The sequence below is a fragment of the Sebastes umbrosus genome, chromosome 2 (assembly GCF_015220745.1).
Source record: "Sebastes umbrosus isolate fSebUmb1 chromosome 2, fSebUmb1.pri, whole genome shotgun sequence".
In the NCBI taxonomy this organism is placed as follows: Eukaryota; Metazoa; Chordata; class Actinopteri; order Perciformes; family Sebastidae; genus Sebastes; species Sebastes umbrosus.
In genome coordinates, this window is record NC_051270.1 from 29,429,967 (window position 1) to 29,456,086 (window position 26,120).

General features: G+C 40.0%; 1 protein-coding gene across 1 annotated transcript; it reads left to right on the plus strand.

The window, feature by feature from the left end:
* Window positions 1-6,170: 6,170 nt before the first annotated feature.
* On the plus strand, window positions 6,171-13,113 carry cmtr2 (cap methyltransferase 2). The gene is made up of 3 exons (XM_037756846.1): window positions 6,171-6,261; window positions 9,550-10,809; window positions 11,933-13,113. Exons 2-3 carry the CDS (start codon window positions 9,559-9,561, stop codon window positions 12,956-12,958), a joined length of 2,277 nt encoding a protein of 758 aa, XP_037612774.1. The 5' UTR covers window positions 6,171-6,261; window positions 9,550-9,558; the 3' UTR covers window positions 12,959-13,113.
* The last annotated feature ends 13,007 nt before the right edge of the window (window positions 13,114-26,120 follow it).

Here is a 26,120-nt window from a genome sequence, read left to right on the forward strand (position 1 = left end):
GGTCATATCCGATTGGATTAGCAGAATTTGAACTTTAATATAACATTAGTTTAGTTTAGCTTAAATTGGAATGTGAATACATATTTTTCTTATTTTATATGAAAATAAATTGCAAGGATCTTCTCCATTTCAAACCCTCTGATAGATGTGCTTCTTTTGAAAACATTGTTTCTTAAACCAAAGAAGGAAATCATACAAACAAACTGTACTGATACCAGCTGAAGCCGAACATAAGAGGAGGATTGTTAGCTCTACAAGGCCCCAGAAACTAATTACATTCACTTCAGTAGTTAGATAATTACATGTACAGATAGAAACATGATTCAGAATTAATCATATTGTTGCATTTACACATGAGACCATGAATAACAATGAAGAATAGAGAACAGCAAGACTGCATGATAAATTTATTCTCCCTGTCATGTGCAATTGGGCTTCATTCGCCCACTTTCCTTTATCTCTCCGTCCCATTACAGCATCACAGTGAAGGGATATCCGCAGCATTCACATCCTTCTGGTAAAAAAAAAAATGCTTCCTGCCAAAAAACATTAGAACATTTTTGAAAATAGGGACCACAGTGCCTTTTGTCCTTTAATCTAATCACAAACTATTAATTTCTTGTGTTGTTAAAATTATGTTAAAGTCTTTACTGCTTTTCGCATATTTGCATTAAATAGTAATGTAATAATTTATAAAATAGAAATGTATCTGCTCTCTGTAAATAAATGAATGTGTCAGCAGCAGCTCATAGTGGGGTCTGTGAGCTTGACCACCTGGCTGGCTGGCAGCGACCCCGGCAGGCGCTAGCTAGCTGTCACAGCATTTTGTGGAGCTTCTAAACTCCGACAACGGTGGAACAAATGTTCGATTCGCCAACTAACTTCGTAAAACTGCCGATATTAATAATCTACACAGTTGATTACTCGCCTCAAAAACTTACAGAAGTGAATTTAGTTATGAAATAGCTACAAGAAATGTAAAAAACGAGCTATTTTTGGCTGCTGTTGTTGTAATGTAACCTGTAACGGTCCAGCGCTTTGCATTGTGGGATACAGTAGGCGAGATAGACTGGTCCGATGCATACTGGAGATTTTTTCCAAATCAGTACGACATCCGGGTATTTTTGGCATACTGTAGATTTTGCTTTGTTCGCATACTGCATACTACATATTACATTTTTGCCAAATCAGTACGTACTACTAGTGTAGTATGCGGTTTCGAATACAGCCATAGACTGTATTTAAAGATGGACGACATGACAGCTCTCCAAAAGTGAAGCCAAAACATCTTGATCGCCCCCTGGTGGCTGGCTGCAGTATAGGTCATAAATTCCACACCTGTGTCAGGTTGTAACATGTGAAGTAAATCAGATGAACTCATTGGTCGACTAAATGCAATAAGTATGATTCAATATAATGTGTGATATAGCCAACGCATCCATATACTGTAGACGGCACATGCCAGAGATGGCCTTGTCCACATTGTCACTAACACAGTGTCATGTGTCTCTGTTGATTTCTATAAAAAAAAGACTAAAAGTCTACAGCCACACCATCAGCTATCCGAGGCAGTAGGGGAACCCGCGAGTTTGGAGAAACTCTCGCGAGATGGTTAGACATCTCGAATAATTAAGGTTAGGATAGGTCGTCGGACAGCGATTCTCGCGAGAGTTTTTGCAAGTTTTCAGCTCAGATTTCGCAATTTGCAGGTTCCCTTCTAGACACAACCATCCGAGGCTGTATTTAGGCACAGTGATGCTTTGAGCTAAACAGACATCACAAAGACAATGCTAACATGCTGATCTTTAGCAGTTAGTGTGCTGTTTTACATGTTGGCACTAAGCACAAAGTAAAGTTGAGGTTGATGGGAATGTCAATAGACTCATAAACCAAATATTGGACAAATTAAAATTTCGACCTGATGATGGCGCTACAGGAAAGATCAGCTGATCAAAGTTGTTAATTCATCCTCTGGGAACCATGAATGTCTGTACAATTTTTTTGGCAACCCATCCAATAGTTGTGAGGTTATTTCAATTACAACCAAAAATGTTAACCTCTTGGTGGTGCTGGGATTGTCTGTGCCAGAAGTGACACGAGAGGGTGGAGCTAAATACAACCGAATGCTGAATAAGCCATTTTTAGGCGACCAAAAAGGTTATAATTAGCTTTCATGAACTGTAAACACACTGTGAAAGGGTTAAAGTTGCAAGACGAAAACACGGACAATTCCCAGACTGTAGTAATGACCTGTCAATCACAAGGTAGCCACGCCCTAAAGCATCCCCTGCTTTATGGTCTATTTGACTCTAAATGGGACCATAATTTACTAAATGAACATCATGCTGTATTGAAGAAGACTTGAAACTAGGATTGAGACCATAAACTCATGTTTACAATGTTTGCTGAGATAATAAATCAAGTGAGAAGTAGGCTCATTTTCTCATAGACTTCTATACAATCAGACTTCTTTTTGCAACCAGAGGAGTCGCCCCCTGCTGGCTACTAGAGAGAATGCAAGTTTAAGGCACTTCAGTTTTGGCTTCACTTTTCAGAGATGCCCACTGACTGTGTGCTGGATGTACTATTCATATTTTTGGTGGTGTGTGAGCCTTGGGATACTATATGGACAGAGAGGAAATAACCAAATCCAGGGAAGCACAGGGAAGTTGAGTCTCAAAGACTAAGCACCCAGCTAGCTCCAGTTTATTCCATCCATTCCCTCAAAAAAAGAGGTAGAAGAGGTTTCAAATGTACAATGATGTGAAATGCAACGGCATATCCAAAGTAAACTAAATGATTGAGTTAGTTATTTAACTCTGTGTCTGTGTTACACTTAGTTTTCAGTACACAGGACACTGTAAAAGGACTGTGTCATGGGCGAGTCACCCAGTTGGTTTGTTAGTGGAGACCTGAGAGAGCTGAATGCTGGAGGGAACTGGAGAGTGGCTGGCTGCCCTTTAGGAATAATATACCACATCTACTATGGATGCTGTCTGTCTCTCTTCCCATTTGCAGAGCACATTTAATTTTGTTCATAGTCACACGCGACCTTTAAAACCCCCAATCCCCCTCTTTAATATCAATTGTGATATACAGTATATGCTGTTGCATTTGATTTGAATACTGTAAACTCTGAGCTTTCCTTGTCCCCTATGGGCATGTTTGCTCCACAAACCTTCAAAATAAAATACCCCTAAAACCATCTTTTGGCCAATTCACTGTAATAAAGCAATTTCCCCAAAGAACCTTAAGGCCAACCCTTGTTAATAGAGCTGCAGGAAGGTACTAAATCAATTCTTTCAACCATGTTTAGCAGTCAGCATGCAAACAAAAGGTTTGATTGTTTTGTTTGCCTTCATAAAACAATACTTAACAATCATAGTATTTGCGTTTTTAGACATTTAATCTCTCCAGCATCTCCAAGAGAAGCTATTTCTTTTCCCCAAACCTCTTCAAACCCTTCTTCCACCTGCATTTGGTCAGTACTGTAGGAGCATTACGGTATAAATAGAAAGATAACGCCACAACGCACACATTAATATTACAGGAGGTGTCACTGTTATAGCAGTAAATCGGACGATAAAATGTTTACACCCACCATTTTTGGAAATCCTAATTGCACCTGGATATCCCAAAGGTCCATTATTTATGTATGAGACTCCCTCTGTGTATGTCCTGTTTTTACTTAGTCACATATTTCTTATCAAAGCCTGAATTATCACGAGCAGCATATGTGATCTATGTGAAGTATGCTGGATTGGGAGGAAAGTGAATGCCGCAAACAGTTTGTAAACCCCATTCAACCTTGGCATTAAAACAGTTTTCATCAGCTCATACTGCAGGGAGCTCTAATAATTATATAACATGTTGACACAGATCAGTTCACTGTGGATAATCTGGCTGCAAAGATGTACACACAGGCAAATCCAGTAGAATAGAGGATCATACAGTTTATTCAACAGCCAGTAACCCAAATTCTCCTGAATTCACACATAAAATGAGAGTTATACTTCAACACGGACCTTTATATTTATTCATCCTCTTGTCATTCGTCATTAGTATTATGCATGTGCTGAATCAGAATGAAGTCTACAGAGTTATAATCTATGATAATGAATCTACAAAAAGACAAAACAGTGGACAAAGCACTGAAGAAAATGTTCTGGAGATGAATTAGCATTCGGTTTTAGATTTCACAAGATATCTACCTAATACATGTGGTTTATTATTCTGTATTGTTTATTGTTGCAGCTTCAGGCTTCCTGATATCTTAAAGATTTATTCCTGATTGGAACCATCTTTGATGTTAGATTTAAAACAACAGGAGACTTAAATTGCAATATTGTACACAGTATATTAAAATGTCCTGTTCAAATTATCACACTCCATCAGCTCTGTTATTTCTCCTTCTTACAATTCCTGATGTATTCCTAACATTTATTTCTGTATGCAAAATAAAATGTTGTTTTCAAACTAATTGACAGATCCACTCCTACTCAACCAGCTATCTTTATCCTTCCAAAAATCCAAGAGAACCTGGCTGCAAACAAGATCGTGGTCGACGTTGACGCCATCGTCTGCAGCCAGGTTCTTCAAAAAGATATAAAGCTCAATTTTTCACATCATATATAGACACCTTTTGTTATCCCTACAGAGGATATTAAAACTTTACCCACTATCTTTGACGATGCAAATGTTGTTATACATATGAATGGAAAATGAATAACAATTCCTAAGAATCAGTGACGGAGAGTAACTAAGTATATTTACTCAAGTACTGCACTTTTGCACAATTTTGAGGTACTTGTACTTTACTTGATTATTTCCATCTTCTGCTACTTGATACTTCTACTCCACTACAATTCAGAGGCAAATATTGTACTTTATTTGATAACTTTAGTTTCTTTGCTGATTCAGATTATCAACTTTTATACTCAAATAATATAATATATATTCTTTTGAAATGGGTCATTCTGCATAATGAGTACTTTTACTTACTAAGTACATTTTGATGCTAATACTTTCGTACTTTTACTTAAGCTCGATTTTGAATGCATACTTGTAACAGAGTATTTTACACTGTGGTACTACTTAAGTACAAGATCTGAGTACTTACCATACAGTACCACATCTGCTAATAATAATAATAATAATAATATAAATGTAAAATGATCAATAAAAACTATTAATTTAAAATGAACCTTCGAGCTAAATTGTTTTATATATTTAGGTTGAGATAATTAATAAGCACATTATTTGTTTTTCAATATTATATTTATTGTTTTTTTGTTCATTTTGAAACAACAGAACAAACATTCACAAACGTCCCCAATAATAACATTCTCGGTACAAGGAAATTTAAGAAACCTAATATTAATATAAAATAAGCCAGTTAAGATACAGGAAAAACATATTATATACAAAAACTAGATAAATAAGTAAAAAGAATATACACAAGTAAAAAAATAAAATTAAAAACAATAAAATAAAATAAAATCTATTTATATATACATATATATGCTGTATACATATAAGATAAGATAAGATAAGATGAACCTTTATCAATCCCCGGAGGGAAATTCAGGTGTCAAGGCAGCAACATCAGCAAACATCAGCAAACAGAGTGAAACACAGGAGAGGTAAAGGTATACAAAAATGATAAAAACAATAATAGAGATATAAAAGATACAGAGTGAATGGGTGAACATAGTGTATGCAGTCCGTCAATAAATAAATGTAGTATGTACAATAAATAGATGTAATATGTACATATGTGCAGTCTATAAAGTGGGATGTATAGGGTAAAGTAAATGTAAAGTGCGCCGGTGGTTAGAAGTCCAAGATGGTTGCAAATAGTGCATGTTTAAAGTTCTTAAAGTCCTCATAGTTCTCATATGGGGGTCAGCCTTGGTTGTGGAGCCTGATGGCTACCAGCATGAAGGACTGACCCGGGCGCTTTGTGTTGTGCCGAGGGGGGATGAGTCTGTAGCTGAAGGTGCTCCTCATCTTGACTAGCTCATACATATACGCACACGCAGTATATACACATACAGAAACACATATAATCAATAAAAAAAAATCAGTGAATAAGCACATTGTTATACACAGTATGTCATTTGTTTGATTTTACCCAATAAAATAGTGACATCACTCCTTTAAACGAGGCCCCGCCCTCTCAGTAGTGCGCATGCGCAGTGTTGTTGTGAGTCACGTGAACGCGTGGTTCCGGTTCCTCTCTGTGACAGCAGCTACAGTCCGGTGAGTTTGTGTTCAGTGTTTTCAGGTCACTCACGTCTCTGTTATCGACAGCCAGCTCCTCAGACTGCACATAAACATCTCTAGGAGACTGTAGTCAGCACAGCGGCTCACTAATGTCACTCACTGCGGCTTTTAGGAGACAATACTGGGCCATGAGGCGCCTGTAGGAAGAGACCCATCCAGCTCCACTGAGGATCAACTCTAGTGTTGTCATTACACCCCATAACATGCTGCTAAAGTCCATCATTAACTACCTCACATCTTTAATTTAGTGGGCCAGCTAAAGGAATACAAACCGTGCAGGAAACAGATCAATATGATGCATTATAGGAAATATAAAGCAGTCCAGTTCATATTGTTGCCATTGTTTTACATTTCAAGCCTCCCATTGTTGGCCAAACTTCATATTTTATAGCTACAGAGTCACACCAGGCAAGCTTTCTGTGGCTGATGATTCAATATTATCATTTATTGTGACCCCAGGTCGAGACAAAATTGCCTTTATATGGTGATATCAGAGTTCACAGATCTCATGTCTGTATGAATTATCCAAACTGTCTGTATTCTTTAAAATTATAGTAACTTATTTTGCTGAAATGCATATATTTCTTATTTCTTATGTTTTATTCTTTGCTGATTTGTTTTTTTTTTTCTTTTTCTGAAAAGCACTTTGTAACCTTGTTTAGAAAAGTGCTATAAAAATAAAGTTTATTATATTATTATTATTTTATATTGTGACTGAGTGGGCGAAACACTTAAACTTTATTATTGAATAATATGTTTTATTATTTTGTATATTAGCTGATGGGCTATAAGGATAAAGTCACATAAGTATTTAGCAAAAAAAACAACAAGAAGATAATACTCTTGGTAAAAACAAGAGTTAAAGTGGTGTTTTTGTGCGATTCTTTGTAGAGAAACTCAGTTTTACAGATCTGTCGATTAAATCAACTAATCGATTAGTCAACAAAATCATATGAGTGTTGATCGACTAAGAATTTCTTTGGTCGAGGACAGCCCTAATATTTAAACTCACTTATTTTACTATAGCTAGCGAGGATGTAACTCATGCCAAGTGTCCCTTTGTTAGCACGCTTTTTTTCTACTTTAAGCTTGTACACAGCTGCTGCTACGTCTGAGGCCTCAAAGATTCTTTACAATCTCACAACATGTCTGAGATTCAGACCTAATTATGACCTAATTAACTATCACTCAATGTATAATTTATCTCAAGTCTCTTCCTAAATCTGTTTTATGGATTAAACAGTAACAATGGGTTGTTTTTTTGTTGCTAGTTTATGTGAACAGCAGCTGAACGAACATAACACAGAGCAGATGACCTTCATGCACACAAGCGGTGCTCAGCGATATGATTGATGAGGAATAATTGATGAATGTGCTGTCATTAGCTGTATACCATATTGCCATTCATCAGTGAGTCACTGCAGACTAATCAAGAAATGACCCGGTCGCCATCTAAATCATGTGCACATGAGCCGAGGATTAGCTCTGGGGTTAATTCCACTCTGACTGTAAATAATTTTTATGTCATGAATTAGAAATTGCTCAATAATTACATGAATTGTTAAAAATCATTTTTAGAGCACATTGATGGTCTAGTGAAAGGTCTCACCATCACAGACTGACCTGAATATGTCTTAAGAAGACCGTCCTCCTGTTTCAGCCGTACTGCTGTAAACAAACACAACGTTGCTGTTTAATGAATCCACAGAGCTCCACATTTCTCCCACAAAACTGAAGGAATTAAGTGTTCCTTCATGGGTTGAGAAAATTCTTCTACTTTTTAAAGGAACAGTGTGTAACATTTAGTGGGATTTATTAGCAGAAATGGAATATAATATTAATATGTACATTTTCATTAGTGTATAAATCACCTCAAAATAAGAATTGTTGTGTTTTCATTAGCTTAGAATGAGCTGTTTATATCTACATAGGGAGCGGGTCCTCTCTTCACGGAGCCGGCCACCATGTTTCTACAGTAGCCCAGAATGGACAAACCACTGTGTTAACTTTTCCTGCTTGGGCCGGAGTCGATAACGTTGCTCGCTCCGGAGTTAACCCCCGTCACTCCACTCAGTCGCCGGGAAACAAGACACAGGAAACCTCTGTTGGTCTTGAGGAGCTGCAGCATTTATTTCTGCGCAAACTGCAACTTCCACTGAACATTCACTTGATATTCTCAAAGCTAAACTAACTCTGTCTTCTGCTCCACTCGCTCACTTATTCGCTCACACACATTCGCCACCGCTTGCTCTCTCTTGCTTCACCACTCACTTCCCACATTCTCCAAATGACCAACGCTACTCTTACAACTGGCTCTATATAGCGTCATTCGCGTTTTCATGTCAGCCAACGTAGTTCTCCTACATGCTTGGCACACGGAAGGGTTTCAATTTGCAACCTCACCGCTAGATCCCGCCAGATGTTACACACTGTACCTTTAAGATAAATGAATTAGGGCTGTCAATCGATTAAAATAGTTAATCGCGATTAATCACAAATGAATCTCACATTTTTTATCTGTTCAAAATGTTCCTTAAAGGGAGATTTGTCAAGTATTTAATACTCTTATCAAGTTGGCAAATATGCTGCTTTATATAAATGTAAGTATAAATTAATTATTGGAAATCAATTAACAACACAAAACAATGACAAATATTGTTCAGAAAGCCTCACAGGTACTGCATTTAGCATAACAAATTATATATAATTAATGTGTTAAAGTAGTGGCGTTAAAACGAATTTGCGGTAAGACGTCATTATGGCGTTAACTTTGACAGCCTTAAAATAAATCATTTAAAAACTTAATTGGGTTGTCTGAAGAATACACTTTCACAAACACTGTTTTCTTAGCTCATGAAAAGTTGATGAGATATGCCAGTGTTGAGCAAATTGAGTTATTTTCAAATCTTATTAGAGGAGACTGCGTGTTGTGGTAGTGATGCAGAAAATCTCTTGATATTCTGGCTGAAGCTCTGGCCTGGTGAGGTAATCACCAGTATTTACAGTCTGCCCTGTTGCCTGAGGGAGCCTTCATCATAATGAGCCGACATTAGTAATTCAACACCACTCATGCATGTAGAGAAGAATGAAGGGTTGCAGAGCCAGGCCTCGGCATAATTCACTGTGAAATGTTCAGTTTGCTGATTTTAAGCTTGATTCTATCTGTGCTATGTAAGCAGGTCACATAAACACTGAACAGTCTGGTGGATTACATCAAAACCCAAAGTGGATGATGCAGTTTTTAATCTTGTTGTCCTACTTCAGGTGTGGAGGATGAGCTCAGGCAAAGGGTCCAGGAGGAAAGTCCGCAAGCTGCAGCATTCCAACAACGCGGTGGCGTTTGACCCTGAAACACTGACTGAGATTCAAAGTCTTTTTAGTAAAGTCAGAACCTATGTGAAACCTCCCGATGGGGAGTGGTGCGTCCCCGACCCAAACGCTCTTCTCAGACACCCTGCGGAGGAGCACAGCCGGCTGCAGACTCTGAAGGTGTCGCTTAATGATGTAAAGAACCGGCTCAGTGACAAGAACGTCGAGGTCTGGCACCAGCACACCAACTCCACCAATCGAGCCGGGAAGGTGATTGCCGCCGTGCGTTCTGCTGCCAACGCAGAGGTCTGCACTCAGGCCTGGTGCAAGTTCTGTGAGATCCTGGGAACCTTTAGCCTTCTTCCAGAGGAGGCTCTTCAAAACGGAGAGCTGAACACGGTCCACCTGTGTGAAGCTCCGGGGGCTTTTATAACCGCTCTGAACCACTACATCAAAACCAGCGAGTCCACACGCTACTGTGACTGGACGTGGGCCGCCAACACTCTCAACCCGTACCACGAGGCTAACGGCGGCAGCACGACGATCGTAGATGATCGGCTGATTGCTAACACGCTGCCATGGTGGTTCTTTGGCTCGGACAACACGGGCAACATCATGGTCCAGAAACATGTGCTGGAGCTGAAGGCGTTTGTGGCGAACATGCGTAGAGTAGACGTGGTGACGGCAGATGGTAGTTTTGACTGTCAGGAGAACCCAGACGAGCAGGAGGCGCTTGTGGCGTCGCTGCATTACTGCGAGGTCACGGCTGCACTGCTGCTCCTGAGCCCCGGTGGCTCCTTCGTGTTGAAGATGTTCACCCTGTATGAACACGCCTCCGTCTGCTTACTCTACCTGCTCAACTGCTGTTTCCGCTCAGTCAACGTCTTCAAACCCGCCACCAGCAAGTCAGGCAACTCTGAGGTTTACGTCGTGTGTCTGAACTATGACGGCAAGGAAGCCGTGAAGCCTCTGCTTGCCAAACTGATACGTAACTACGGACCACATCTGGCTGACCGAGAGGCACTTTTCCCAACCTCGCTCATCCCGGAGTCGTTTCTGAAGCAGCATGAAGACGTGTGCTCGTTCTTCCACGCGCTGCAGGTGGAGACAATCACAGAAAACCTGCGACTGTTTGAAGGAATGAGCAGCGAGCAGAGGCAGCGGCTCGACTACATCAGGGACTGCACGGCTCAGGAATACCTGCAGCGATTCAAGGTAGGATGTCTGTAGATATGTATTTTATATTTTTATTATTTGTTTATTTAACATGTACAATGGACAGTCAATGACTGTCTCAGAGTTAGTTAGATTGCTAAATTTCATCAGCAGTCCGTGGGCAGGAAAATCCACCTAAAGGTCCGTTTGGTAGCTGTTGCTTTCGATCATATCACATGGTCGTCATCAGCCCGTGGCGTTTGTCACTTTTTGTCCACGTTGGTCTGAGCTTAAAAGTGTGTTATTCGGGGGTCAGTTTTTAAGTCTTCAATTTAGTAAAGCTAAACATTAGCTAAATGTGTGATTGGGAGCATTTCTATTGCCTCTGCATGGCTCTCAACATGGCGACTGCTGAGCCGGTAGCTCGCAGCTAATGGTGCTAACAGCGCTAACAGTGAAAACAACAGCAGCAGTGCTGACAGAGCTAAGTGTTAACCTGCGAATGAACCGGAGGCTACGCTTCCGCAACAATGCCGTCAGTCTGGACGGAGTTATCAGCTCTAACCGCCGTATAAGAGCAGTGCAGAGCAGCGGCCGTGAGCTAGCCAGTGGGGCACACTCACACGCACAAACGTGCAAGAACATGCACTAAAAGCATGCACGGCCGGCCGGCGTGGCTATGTCAATAAAGCGAGAAGAAGCTCGGATTACAACACACAGAGGGAGAGCATTCATTCTCTGCTCAGGTAGACATTACTCCTCTATATCTTTACACAGCAAATAGTTGTCTGCTGCGATATTAATGCTCTGAATATCTTATAGAGAACCTTTAAGTTCTTCTAAATGTATTTTCCAAATGAGAAATATGTCCAGAACAACTGCAGTGCAGTGTGGAGTCAGACTGTAGAGTCTTCATGGGTTCAGACCAGAGGTTCAGAAGTAGTCATCCTTTGCTGGTACACCAATTTGTGTAAAACCCCTGTAGAGCCTTCCCTCTGTTCCTTTTAACAGCTCTGCAGCAGATGGAAAACCTCTGATTAAAAACTAAGTGGCTTTCAACTGGTACATTATAGATATTAATTGCTTGGTTCAAACACCAATAGAATGTTTTAGTAACGTGACGGTAGTGTTCAAAGCAATAAAAGTCTAAACTTGAAGATGATCAAGTTGTCTCTGTGTGTAGGTGAGCTTCCTTCAGCGGAGTCGATGGATCTCTCGTAACACGGTGAATCCCGCCTGCTGCAGCGTCTCGGCGGGCCGACCTCTGGGACAGAAGAAGCAAACAGGCTCCTTCAATGAGCGGAGGGAATTGCAGACCCTGAGCTGGAGGGAGCGCATCGAGAGGGGTTGCCATGCCACTGGGATACAGAAACACTGCACCGAGGCCGCTGGGACCGGCTGCACGCTGGAAGGACCCCTGTCCGAGTGCCAAGTGGATTCATGGTACATTGTCATCGGGGCTGCACTGCCTGCAGTCAGAAACTCTCCGTTCTGTGAAGTAGGATTGTTGAACCACCTGAATGAAGCCCTGATGGACTCAGCTGTAGACTGGACTCACGCGCCTCCCTGCGACTCTTGCCATGCGGTTTCCACGGCCTCCATCTTTTCCGATGTTGCAGCTCTTTGCATCCCCTCGGCTGACAGTGATGAGAACAGAAAGCAGAGTCAGTGTTTGGTGTTTGGCAGCAGCTCCGCGTGGGGTGACTGTGAAAGCCAACTGGGGGATTTAGTCTTAACATTTTCCGCAGAGCCTTCAGCTCCTCAAAGAGGCCGCATCACGCTGCACGACGGGGAGCCGCTGTACCAGCGGCAGCTCTTAGCTTGTGTTGTGTTTTCCCTGCAGACCCTGAACTCTGGGGATGCCTTGCTGCTGCCGGTGTTATCTGCCTTCACCCGTGTCACCGCAGCTGTTGTGCTCTGCCTGCATGTGTGTTTTCGCTCGGTCACGTTCAGGTGTCCGCCCCCCTCAGGTGTAGTCGGGACAGTGCTGGTGTGTGTCGGCTTCTGCCCTGAAGCTGCTGCAGGAGTCCTCCCGTTTCTCACTGACGTCCATACCTGCATGGGTCAGTTGTTAAGAAGAGAGGAGGACAATCAGGTGCTGCAGTTTGTTCCCATGGAGGAGCTGCTGACAGGAGGACTGACTGAGTTCCTGCGGACAATGAACTCTGAAATCATCCAACAGAGGCTGCATTTGCTCATGCAACCATAGTGCAGTTTAGTGAGCTAAATTTCACATACAGCTGGCAAATCGCCTGTGGTTTTAATGAGTCCAGTGAGCTGAATTATAGGCCGGCTTCACCCCTAGGGCACCGATGTTAAAATTATGTTTGTCTTTTCTATCAGTAAAAGTCGTATCACACAGTCGACATAAGTCTTTTATTGTTTTTTTGTGGTGTTATCTTTTGTGGGGCATTTTAATGACTCGCCTCCCCATATGCAAAACAATAGTTAGATACTGTACATAGATAGATGACCTTATTAATCCCCGAAAGAAAATTAAAACGCCATAGCAGCCAGACTCATTAAAACACTAGACAATAACACAAAACACAGATTTAAATACAAGTTCAAAATTAATATTAATATTAAGTCGGTCAATAATAAACTATTCAAGTGTTATTCAGTGTTCTTGATGTGCAAAGAGCAGAGTTGTAAAGTCTGATAGCACATGGCAGGAATGAGTTCCTGTGTTGCTCAAAGCCCACCCTCCCCCCGACACTATTTTGCAAAGGCACCATTGCTGCATGCTGGGCTTAGCGCTGCCCAAGACCATTGTGATTGGTTTAAAGAAACACAAACAAGCCGGAGTGGGTTTTTTTTACCCCTATAGCACTCCCCTATGCAAGACTAAGAGAGCAGTGACTCTCGGCTACATGCTATCGCTTCAGAAGCTGTGTCATTATGTCACAGTCTATTTTATTCTCGTTGACCGTTCAACCACGTGAGCTTCCAGCAGTTAGTCACTGAAACATTGTTGTTGTTTGCTGATATTTAAATAGTCCTCCACTGATTTAGCATCGCACTGCTGTAACAATGTCAATGGACAATTGTAAAGAGAGGATCAAATTTGATGCAGCAGAACCAGAGATATCGTCTTTTTTTTTTTAGTCAATGCATTCATCTTCCGTGTCAAAACCAAACCCAACCAACGCTGACTCAAGTGACATCACTTGAGGCAATTTATCAGATTTCACACAGCCCCCTGTGGAGCAACAAAAGGCCACCCTCTTACTCTACCCTTTAAATCAGCGTACTACTGGAATTAAAATATGAATTTACAACCACAGAAAACAAACATTAGATAATAATTAGAGCCTATTAGAGGCCGACCGATACATTGTCATTATTGATCATTTTGGCCCATTTCAGCTGATCACAAATCTATCGGTATCAGTGTGCATGTCGGCTGATAAGTAACAAGAAATTGCTCATTCATCAGGACACGTCTGTCACATATAGTCAAATTATTTGGAGGCCTTCCATCAATGTTTTTTATACTTGATCATGGTTATGGTAGAAGCTTATCCCATCATGTATTTGGCAAGATCAAATAAGATCAATTTAGAATAAGAGCAGATTAGAGCCTGGGTGATACTGGAATTTTGAGGCCGATTATTGATATTGACATAACTAAAGAGAGGTGTTTGAAAAAGGGCATTTTGGAATAAAATATCTCTGATGACATAAAAAGTATATCCAATCAAATTAAGTAGGGCTGCAACTAACATTTATTTTTTATTGTCGATTATAGTGTTGATTATTTTCTCAATTAATTGATTAGTTGTTTGGCCTATAAAATGTCAGAAAATGGTGAAAAATGTTGATCAGTGTTTCCCAAAGCTCAAGATGACGTCCTCAAATGTCTTGTTTTGTCCACAACTCAAAGATATTCAGTTTACTGTCATAGAGGAGTAAAGAAACCAGAAAATATTCACATTTAAGAAGCTGTAATCAGAGAATTTAGACTCTTTTCTTAAAAAAATACTTAAACCGAATTAATCAATTATCAAAATAGTTGGCGATTAATTTAATAGTTGACAACTAATCAATTAATTGTTGCTATGAATGATGAAATAACATTTGATAATAATGAGTTGAGTTTTAATACTTCAAGTATTTCAGAAATTGTTGGTTAATTTACTGTATATATTTGTCTGTCAATTTGTTCATGATGTACTTTTTATTTCATAAACAAAATTTTGGATGAAAAAAAAAAAAAAAAAAATAGACATGTCAATGCTCTCAAACTGTGTAATGGTGACACTATTTCTGAAGTACATATACGCGGATGTATCTCTGATAAGATAAAATCAGCCAATAGTATCTATCATACCAATGTCAATCAGTTGGGCTTTAATGCAGAAGTCCAACCTGTGATTTTAAATGAAGTAAACCTTCACTTCACCAGTCAAGTCTCAAAAACATCCATGTTATTGTGTGCTACATACAAAAATTTGACAACCTGCAGGAGAGAACAATATCGTCTGATGACACAAACTTGCAGTGCAGGAAAATGCAAATTACCTTCAGCACCTGATCAGCAGAACTCATCCGTGACTGAATTGAATAAACAATAGTCCGGCCCTCAGCATGGAACCTCCTGTCAGTCACAGACGGTATGTGTCCCGGTAGTTTTACAACCCATTATTTCATCCCAGGATGTCGGGGATCTTTTTGTCTTTTTGCCATCATGCAGCTTATGAGCGACTTCCTGTTAAACAATTGATTTCTCTCTTTTGTTTCCAGTGAGAAAAACGTTGTATCCACATATGAAAGTGTTTTATACTGCAAATTGCTACTGACTAAGCAGCTGTTGAGAAAAGAAACATATATTCACTTCATAAAAAATATTCTGTATTTACTTACTTGTAGTTTTTTTTTAACTTCTGGTTTCTGGTTTATAATATCAATTTAATGTAACTGAGGACTTTATTTTCTTACAAAAAAAAATAAAAATGTGCACTAACGAATGACATGAAGTCTAAGTTTTCTGTTCCCTGAGACTCCGGAAATGACTCAACATCGTCTAACCCTGGAGTCAAATTCAGGACTGATATGATGAATGGTTCATATTTGAGATTCCTTATTCAGAAGAAGTTCAGTAAGAAACGATCTTGTGATTTATTTCTGTTTAACACAATAGGAAATATCTTCAGGAACAAAACCATAAGTCTACCGCTCTCTGTCCGTCCTGTTGGGCTGTGATGTTCATTACACACTAGAATACTAAACTGAGAGCTGGAGGAAAACTGGAGTGACAACTTTGCTATTCTTAGATCCTTCGCAGATGCACTTCTCATGCAGGTGCACTGCAGAAGACTTTTATCGATCCGACACGATTCTCAAGCAGTTCTTAGATTCTGAGCGCTGGTGGGGCAAGCGTGTATCGTCTGGCCCGAGACCGCAACAGGGGGAAGATTTATCTTCTGTACAACAGTCCTCTCAGGACATTTCAGACTCAGTTTGTCAGGTTCACATCCATCTTGTCAGATTTTACTCAGCCGGTGGTTTAGTGGTTCGGAGGTGCAGGAAGATGATTGAGCATCTGTGTGATTAAATGACTGATCTGGCTGATTTGAACATTTGAGCGTGTTGATGAAGACTTAATATGTGCATCTATATGCATGTACAGATGTGAGAATTCAGATGCACAATAAGATGCATCCAAACTATTTTTTAGGGTTCTAAGTCAATAGACTGGCCCTTAATTCACCCATCAGCAGCTACTACCCTATAATTTATTATTATTTTTATGTGCAATGCTGACTTATACTGTACATTTCAAGAAATATTCTTATTTATACTATTCTTGCATTTATTTTAATACATTTAATAGATCCCACTTCTCAGCATTTCTATTTTTTAATGTAATTATTTACACTGCAGTTATATATTGTGTGTTTGATGCACATATTTGTACATATTTCTTATGTTTCTCAATTCTTATTTTGATTATTTATTTATATTACTCTACATATACTGTGTTATATAAGTATTTCTGATTTTAACAGGTTTGAGCAGTTTTTAGTCAAGTCATGCTCATATATAGATGTTATTAAAAACAACAAACGTTGACTGAAGTGCTTTACAAAGAGATTGAATAAAACACATGAATGATAAAGTAAAGATGCAGACATAGATAAAAGAGAATATAGGTAAATTAAGAAAGCATTTATTTTGATGAAATCATGACACAACAGTAGTGTGCAAACAACAAAATAAAATAAAAACCAGTGTGGTCAGCATGTTTTCGTGATGATTATTAATAGGCTAATGAGGAGAGATGGGTCTTTAGATGGATTTAAAAAGTAACAAGTAAGTTGTAATGGGTTTAATACAAGGTTAATGGGTTTAGTAGGTTTTCAGGGTGAGCTTGATACTGTAGTGAGAAATATAGAGGCTGACTGCACATATACAGTCCGCTGGCACAGCCTGATGTTTGCTAATGTACTCATACGTACGGTGGTCATCACTCAGTTTGAGCCTCTACTCGAGTGCTTGCCAGGGATTATGGCACAAGAAGTAGTGTGATTATATTCTGTGCATCTGTTAATGTGAGATAACTGCTGTAACTGTCTTAAACCACAGTCATATCTCAGCTACTTTACTTTGTGTTAATACAGGCTTTGATGGATATGTTTAGTAGATTTTTAATTAATTAGTACAGTAATGCCTGCAGACGGAGCTGATACTTGCATTTCGATTAGACCAGGATTCCTCAGCATCTGTGAATGAGGAGAACAAGCAAAACCTCCTGCAGCATGCCTTCACCTCCAGCACCTGCTAATGAAAAACTTACCAGATGTTAAGATGGAAGTGAGCTTTCCAGTGATACCCAATTTATGCAAATATCACATTTATACTGCATGCAAAAAACTGCATGTGATTATCATAAAGTGAGCATGTCTGTAAAGGGGAGACTCGTGGGTACCCATAGAATCCATTTTCAATCACATCTTGAGGTCAGAGGTCAAGGGACCCCTTTGAAAATGGCCGTGACAGTTTTTCCTCGCCAAAATTTAGCCTAACTTTGGAGTGTTTATTTAGCCTCCTTCCTCAGTTGATTAGACTGTTGTCAGGCTATTAAATAGGCGTTATCAGTTGCTATAAGCCCCATAGACGTGGGTCAATAAGGGCCTACTACACCCGCTGGTAGGTTTTATCATCTATTCACATGGTAGATCACCTAAAGAAGGTATAAAAGAATACGACAGCAACCTCCAGCGACCGTAGTAATTATGACAGGAGCAGAAGTGGAAGTCAGGCGCTGCAGTGTAGACAGTGTGAAACTCCTTAAGGGGTGGAGGTTGATGAAGATGGATGGGACACAAAACGCAGGACTTTTACCCAAAAGACTGGAGTTCACATTCTGTGTGAAACCAACAATGTGTAGTTCTCTTTGTGTTTGTAGTTATTTTAATCCAAAAACACGATGTTACTTAACTGTTTTTATTGCCTAAACCTAAAGAAGCCTTTTTGTTTGTGTTCAAAACGTAGCGTTTCATTGAGTTTTACAACATGTTAGAACGTGTTGCTTTTAAGTTTCGCTTTCACTTTTACAACATAGTAGGCGTAGTAGTCCCCTATTGACCCACATCAATGGTGCTTATAGTGACTGATAACGCCTATTTAATGGCCTGCCAACAGTCTACCTGTCAAGCTAACGTCACATCGTTGATACCATTGGATTCCTAAGGTTTTCTAGTTTTATGTGATCCCAGTAGAGGTTAAGGCGGTATGGCAACATAAAACACAAAACAAACCCTAGTAGGTCCAAAGAGAGAGGACTCTCCAATCTGTTGTCGTCCCCTGTGTTCAGTCCTGATAGGGGTTAGTATTTTGGGTCAACCCCTAACAAAAACAGCCTTAACACAAAAAACTCACCAAAGGGTTTTCATTTGTAAGTTTAATACCTCCAGAGTTTCGGATGTTGTGATTTTGTGGATTACAGTTGGAAACTGGATCAGAGAAAATCATAAAGTCATATTCCAATAATCTCTCGCCCTTGTCCGACACCAACCGCCCACACAACCAATTAAATCAGACACATTAATATAAGATGATGATTTCATCGTTCTTTACATGCAAAACAGGAAGAGAAAGCAAAGACATTGTGTACAGTGAGTCTCTTTAAGATGTCTGTTTTATGTTTCTGTGTATGTGAGACAGAGAGTGAGTGTGTGTGCGATGGAGTCAAGTGATTGGGTCGTATTGTGTACCAGGAATGTAATCTGTCCTCAGTGTAATATTCTTCTGTGTGCTGACTACAGTCCAATCTGTGTGGACGAATAATCAGATGGTGAACTTGTGAACTGAACTCAGTACAAGTAGGTCAGTCTGAATCCAAGGAAACCAAATATTAGAGACCGTATTAAAGCTGTTCACGTAAAGAAAGCCAGTAATGAATAAGGTGCATATTGACAATAATGAGCCTTACGGCAGGCAGTGAGTTACATGGCAACAACACATCAGTATAAATGTGACAAAATGCAGTGAAAGCTGAACAATAGCAGCATTTATAGCTGATATAAATGTTGACTCTTTGATTCTGTGAGTGTTTTTGTTTTTCACACCGCTGCTGAACGGAGCCTCGCCCCTTTGCTCTGCTGTCTACGGAGAAAAGACGTTGACAGATCAGGTGAAGTGAAACTCTCGTTATGTAACAGAAATAAAGCGGCAGGACAGGAAGCTTGTGAGGAGGAGAGTTGTGTTCCCCACAGAGCAGGATGTGTTCATCAGAGGGATTCAGTTCCGTCAGTCAGTTGTCTCTCTGTGATCTCAGACGTTGTCTTGCTTGTTAGTCTCGCTTTGTTACTGCAATCGTCAATCTGTGAGTGGAAAGAAAAAAGTGGGTTACAGTAAAGAAAGTATTAACATTCCTCAAAACATCTTCAGCATAACAAAATGACTGTTAAACTCCTTGTTTTATTCATTGTTTTCTTGATCCTGTCAGAGTTATAAGCCTAATAATTGGATTTGCAAGGTGTTTAGCACAGCTTTACAAGGCCTGCCGTGTACTGAATATTAATTTCTTTATTGCTCCAGGAATCTAACGGGTTTAAGTTTTTGGTTTCAGGTCTCAAACAAAATAAAGGTTCCAGGCAGCCTAGTTCAAGTCCTCATTCTGGGACATTAGTCAACCATTAAAGGAATAGTTGAACATTTTGGGAAATACACTAATTAATTTTCTTGCTGGGAGTAAGAAGAGAAGATCGATACCAACAAAGTTAGTATGATAAATACGAAGCTATAGCCAAGAGCTGGTTAGCTTAGCTTAGCATAAAGACTGGGAACAGGGGGAAACAGATAGCCTCTGGTTGGTCAGGTCTCACCTGTCTATTTGACAAACAGTTTCAACTTCACTTATTTCACTTCATGTTATCTGGTCAGTTGATGACGATGTTACTGCCAAAGCAGATGCTCCACCAGATGCTGCATCAGCTCTGCAGTACAATACAGAGAAGAAGAGAAAGTCAGAGTGAGTCCTCTTCCTGTTTTTAGCCATGCTAGAGCCGGTCCACCACTTTGGTTCGGACTGAAAGATCTCAACATCTACTGGATGGTTTTGCACAACGGTCCCCAGTGAATGTATCCTAAAGTCTATAGTGGTCCCCTGAGCTCTAGCGTCACCATGAGGTTACCATTGGATGGAACCTACTGATTTAGCACTATCATCAGGTTCAAATAATAATTTGTCATCTTTGACTTATGACGTTTGTGTTTAGTGCTAATTAGCAAATGTTCATTCTAAACAAACTAAGATGTTGAACATGGTTAACATTATACCTGCTCAGTGGACAACCTCCGGGTCTGAGAAATGAAGCCAATGCGGAAGTACCTTAAACTTGCATTCTTTCTAACAGCCAGCAGGGGGCGATCCTCTGGTTGCAAAAATAAGTCTGATTTTATAGAAGTCTATGAGAGAATGAGCCTACTTCTCACTTGATTTATTACCTCAGTAAACATTGTAAACATGAGTTTATGGTCTCAATCATTAGTTTCGAGTCTTCTTCAATACAGCATGATGTTCATTTAGTAAATTATGGTCCCATTTACAGTCAAATAGACCATAAAGCAGGGGATGCTTTAGGGCGTGGCTACCTTGTGATTGACAGGTCACTACCATGACGTTGTCCAGTCTCGGAGTTGTTCACATTTTCGTATTACAACTTTCATCTAAACATTTTGGTTGCCTAAAAATGTCTTATTCAGCATTCAGTTGTACTTAGCTCCACCGTCTTGTGTCGCATCTGGTTGCAAGAAACCAAGATGACGACGGCCAAAAACCAAGATGGCGACGGCCAAAATGCCAAACTCGAGGCTTCAAAACCGTAGTTCACAAACCAATGGGTGACGTCACGGTGACTACGTCCACTTCTTATACAGTACATAGTCAGTGTAGCTGCTTAACAACTTAGCATTGACATTGTGAGCATGTTAGCATTTAGCTCAAAGCATTGCTGGGCTTTAAACTAAATGCCTCACAGAGCTGCTAGCGTGGCTGTAGACTCTGATTATTAAAGACTTTGTGTCACAGATCAGTTCTAGTTATTTACTAGCAAATCATACCCAGAGTCAAACACAATAAACCAGCTTATACATGATGTCTTATTTAGTCATTATAAAATAATATATCACAACAGAAAATGACAAGAACATTTTTTGATTTTGTAATAGTGGAATTTTTATGCAGGATGATTGTTGAGGATGACAGTAATGTTTCAGCTCCAACTAGACGAGGAAGAGAGTAAATAAACACACCACTAAGCAATCACAGTGAACATCTGCTCTCTGTCACAGCGACTCTGCAGAGATGCAAACGAGTCGCTCTCGTTCCTCCTGCAGCTGTTGTCTGACAACAAACCCTCTTTGTCCTTCTCATAAACGAAAGATAGATCGTCTGAAAACAGAGAGAAGACAAATCAATGTCTGAATTAGCAAAAGATATGAGCCAGGTCACATCTGGCACTACAGACAGAAACAATACTTTAAATAATACTTAAATTGTCATTATAAATGGGGATATGAACAGCGATGAAAAACACATTTTAATGGTGAAGCTACTGTCATGGCTGAAGAGGCTTTTACTGCCCAAAGCAAAACCTTCTGAGCTCTGCAGAACAATTACTGGTTGTGATGAAGCTCAGCTATTTTCTGCAGTATTGGAGGAGATGTGAAAATGGAAAAAGACTAAGAGGACCATAGATAAGAGTGTGAAGATGTAATCCAACCAAACTACTATGGGTTGACTTGAAATCGTACCACATCCTGCTTATAAACTGTGACTGCTGCAGATAATGTTTGGAGAGATAAATATGTATGTTCCTATATTAATCCTCGAGATTTGACTGAAAGAGAATACGCTGTCGGAAAATCTGTGGGAGGGAGGAATTAATTAATCCAACCTTCAAGGCGTTTTGGTTTTAGTACTACATGAGGTTGTAGATACAGCTTAGGTGTCTGTAGGGACAAATTAAAAACTCATCGAAGGAGAAAAGAGGGATTTGGAGCCACAAATCTTTCATCGCGGCAGGTGTTTTCCACTCATAAACAATAGCAACCAATTAACCTCTGACACCCGGCCAGAATTGGAGTGTCAATGCTTGTCGATTCCTGAAAATATTGCAGTTTAGTTCCTGTTCTAATGGCTGGTTTTATGGATTGAGTATGTAAATCATGTTGGATAGTCTCAGATTTATCGCCAAAGCACACTGGTCTTTGAGTTTGTCTTCTTAAAATGCTAATCAGTTTAACTCTGGTGCTCCTGATCAGCTGTGCAGAGAGCAACCAAACGCAGGTCATGAAACACAACCACTGTCATACATGAGCTTTATGTCTGATGGCTCATATGAAGCTGCCTTAAGATCATAAGATGTATTAACACTAAATGTAAAGGGGATTTACAGTGTTTACTGAACTAATAGTTGATTATTGTTCATTTTATTTGATGTTTCTGTGCAGTATTATTACCCCATTACTTCAACAATGTCACTAACTAATGTTTTTATACATTTTTAAAATATATTTTTGAATGAATGCAGACCATGTCACAGTTCCTGTCCAAGTGAAAATAAAATGTAATAAATGATGGACTTTTCATAATTTTGCTCACTTTTAAAGGTGTTCTAGAGTCTATACGATATCCAGAGCATTAAAATAGCATCAAACAACTATTGTCTATGTAAAAATGTAGAGGAGTAATGTCTATCTGAGCAGAAAATTAAGTCACTCTCCCTCTGTGTGTGTCATAATCAGAGCTTCTCCTTGCTTTGTTGACATAGCTGGGCCGGCTGCGCATGCCTTGTTGACACGTACCTTTAACTCTGTCATCATTGTTGCCGTTGTTTTCCCTGTTAGTGTTGTTAGCACCATTAGCTGCAAGCTGCTGGCTCAGCCTTCGCCATATTGAGAGCCGTGTGGAGGAAATAGAAATGCTCCCAATCTCGCATTTAGCACCTTTAATTTATGCTCATCTGACTTAAAATCACACACTTTACATTAATTCCATTATGAAATGTAACAGTATGAAAATAATAATAATACAGTTTATTTGTAAAGCGCTTTTCCAGACTCAAAGCGCCAGCATCACTAAAACACGCACATCCACTTTCACTGATGGCATTGAAGACATATCGTACATCTCCTGCAGCCAACACATCAGTTCTTGGTGTTAAGTAATTTAATTAGTTGATAATCAGTTAATTAGTTGCAGTATGAACGAAGGGTCATAGTGATTTGTTTTGCACTGAGGAGCCCTGAAAGTGGTGTCAAAAGGTGAAAGCTGGAATTCAGAGCACACAGTATTCTTTTAGTTTGATAGACTCATAAAGTGACTGGAGGAGATGCATCATTTCTACCTGCAGAGCAACGTGAGGTTTTAGTTGAACTCTGGTTGCAAAAAGAAGTCTGATTGTATAGAAGTCTATGAGAAAATTACGATACTTCTCACTTGATTTATTACCTCAGTAAACATTGTAAACATGAGTTTATGGTCTCAATCTCTAGTTTCAAGTCTTCCTCAATACAGCATGATGTAGTAAATTATGGTCCCATTTAGAGTCAAATAGATCATAAAGCAGGGGATGCTTTAAGGCGTAGCTACCTTGTGATTGACAGGTCGCTGTGTTTTTACAACTTTCAGTTCATGAAAGTTGATTGTAAAATGTTTTGGTCCCCTGAAAATGTCTTATTCAGCATTCATTTGTACTTAGCTCCACCGTCTTGTGTCACTTCTGGTTGCAAAAAAACAACATGGCAACAGCCAAAATGCCAAACTTAAAGCTTCAGTAGGCAGAATGTTATTGGCATTATTGGGCAAAAAATAATAATAATGATAACCTTTCAGCATATTGTAATTCAAGTGTTCTGAAAACTGTTTTCAGGCTTTAAAAAATCTGTCTTGGGACGGGAGACTTTGGCCAATCACAGGTCATTTCAGAGAGAGCGTTCCTATTGGCTGTGCTCCGGCTGGTGGGCGGTGCTTGGTATTTCCTCAACAGATCTCAACATGGCTGCCGGGTCACAAACTTTCTCATTTTATAGCTAAACAGTACACTACAAGATGTTTCTGATAACATTTGAGGTGAGAAATAGGCATTACAGTAACAGAATATTGATTCATATTTGATCAGCGCTGCCTAGTTTGACCGTTTGGACGGAGTTTGCGAGTGATTGACTCGTGGCTCTCAGACGGCAGGCTCCAGCTCGGCTCTGATTGTTTTTTTCCCTGTGGTCTGTGAAATCGTGTAGATGCCATTAGGAGCACCGGAGGACACAGAGGCACATGATTTTTTTTCAGATTACCTGTCTCATGCTCTACTGTCAGAATATAGTGACCGTAAAAATAACTTTTTTTAATCATATTTGCTCAATTGCTACCCACTGCTGCTTTAAGTCTTCAAAACGGCAGTCCACAAACCAATTGGGTGAGATCACGGTGACTATATCCTCTTCTTATATAGAGTCTATGGGACTGCACAATAAAAAAGTGACACAACCTCAGTCTGAAAACAAACTCAAGTTTATGTAAAAGTGTATCTGCTGATGCAGCTCGAAGCAAAAACTTTCAATCCAGGTTGTGGGCCCCTGATATTATTAAGAGCTGACCTGAGTGACCTGATGATGAAGGCTGCGGACACTAACTCCGTGCTGTGGGTCAAACACAACCTCCTGCATGACAATGTATGCAAATACTGTTTAATCAAAGCAACATGATGCAAATACATGAAGCGACAAGGTAGACACAGACGCATGTCTCATGCTGAGTTTACTTTGTTACTGAGAAATGTTATTACTCTAACATGTGCACACCTTTGTAGACACATTCTTAGGAAGATTAAACATATAAAAGGAAGGTATGGACGACTGCACAAAGAAGCAGCGTTTCATTCAAGCTGTGAGACGTCACTTTTCAGATCAACTTTCTGCTGACAGTGCGTGTAAGTCGGCATATTTCCTGGCCTCCATTCAGAGCCAACAGCTTGCACTTTGAACTCATTGCGACATATTCTGTCCGAAATAAAAACACGATAGAGCCAAAGCTTTAAATGAGCAGCTGCCAAAAACAGTGTGTGAAGCTGCTGAGTGTCTGTTGGGTCACGCATGTTCTCCAACAGATTATGTCCCATATGGCCCGCACTGGTTGTTTAGTTTAACGTGATTAATTAGTTTCAACACGTGTAATCACAGGGACTGAGCTCTGACTTCATTTTATTTCTCTTCTGCGGTATGTTGTGATCAATCACAATCATCGGCTGATGGATAAGCTCATTGCCAGTGTTGTTTACTATATTGGTGCCTCTCTCTCTCTCTTTGCTTGAAGGCACGTCAATAGACCTCTGTTCACCGCTGAATTGAATTGACTCTATAAAAGGAATTGGCCTGGACAGAGGTAGGGGCAGAGGGCACAAATCAGGCCTCAGGGACAACTTGTTGGCATTCAGTATGTGCACGCACATAATACACATGCATGTGAGGATATGTTTGCTCAGATATGTACACTGCACTTTTCTCTGTGCATGTGGGAGCGCTTGTTGCGCTCCAGTGCGTTTGTTTACGGCAGCCTGTCAACACACGATGAGTCATCACAGCGCTGAGCTCTTGAGCTTTCCCTCCGTGTGTGTGATCCATGTTTGTCTGCACAGATTCATTTTTCTCCTCCCAAAAAAGCACCGATGATGAAGAGTGGTGGTTGCAGGACGGGTGAGGGGAGGGCATGATGAGTCTTTACTCTGTGTTTGTTGTGTGGGGCCAAACACTTGGTTTATGACACCCTGAAAACCACCATCCACATTATGTAATGCATTCTGAGTCTGATCAAAACTTCAATTTTGTAATGGTTATAAATTACACTGCTAGACCCAGCACTAGAG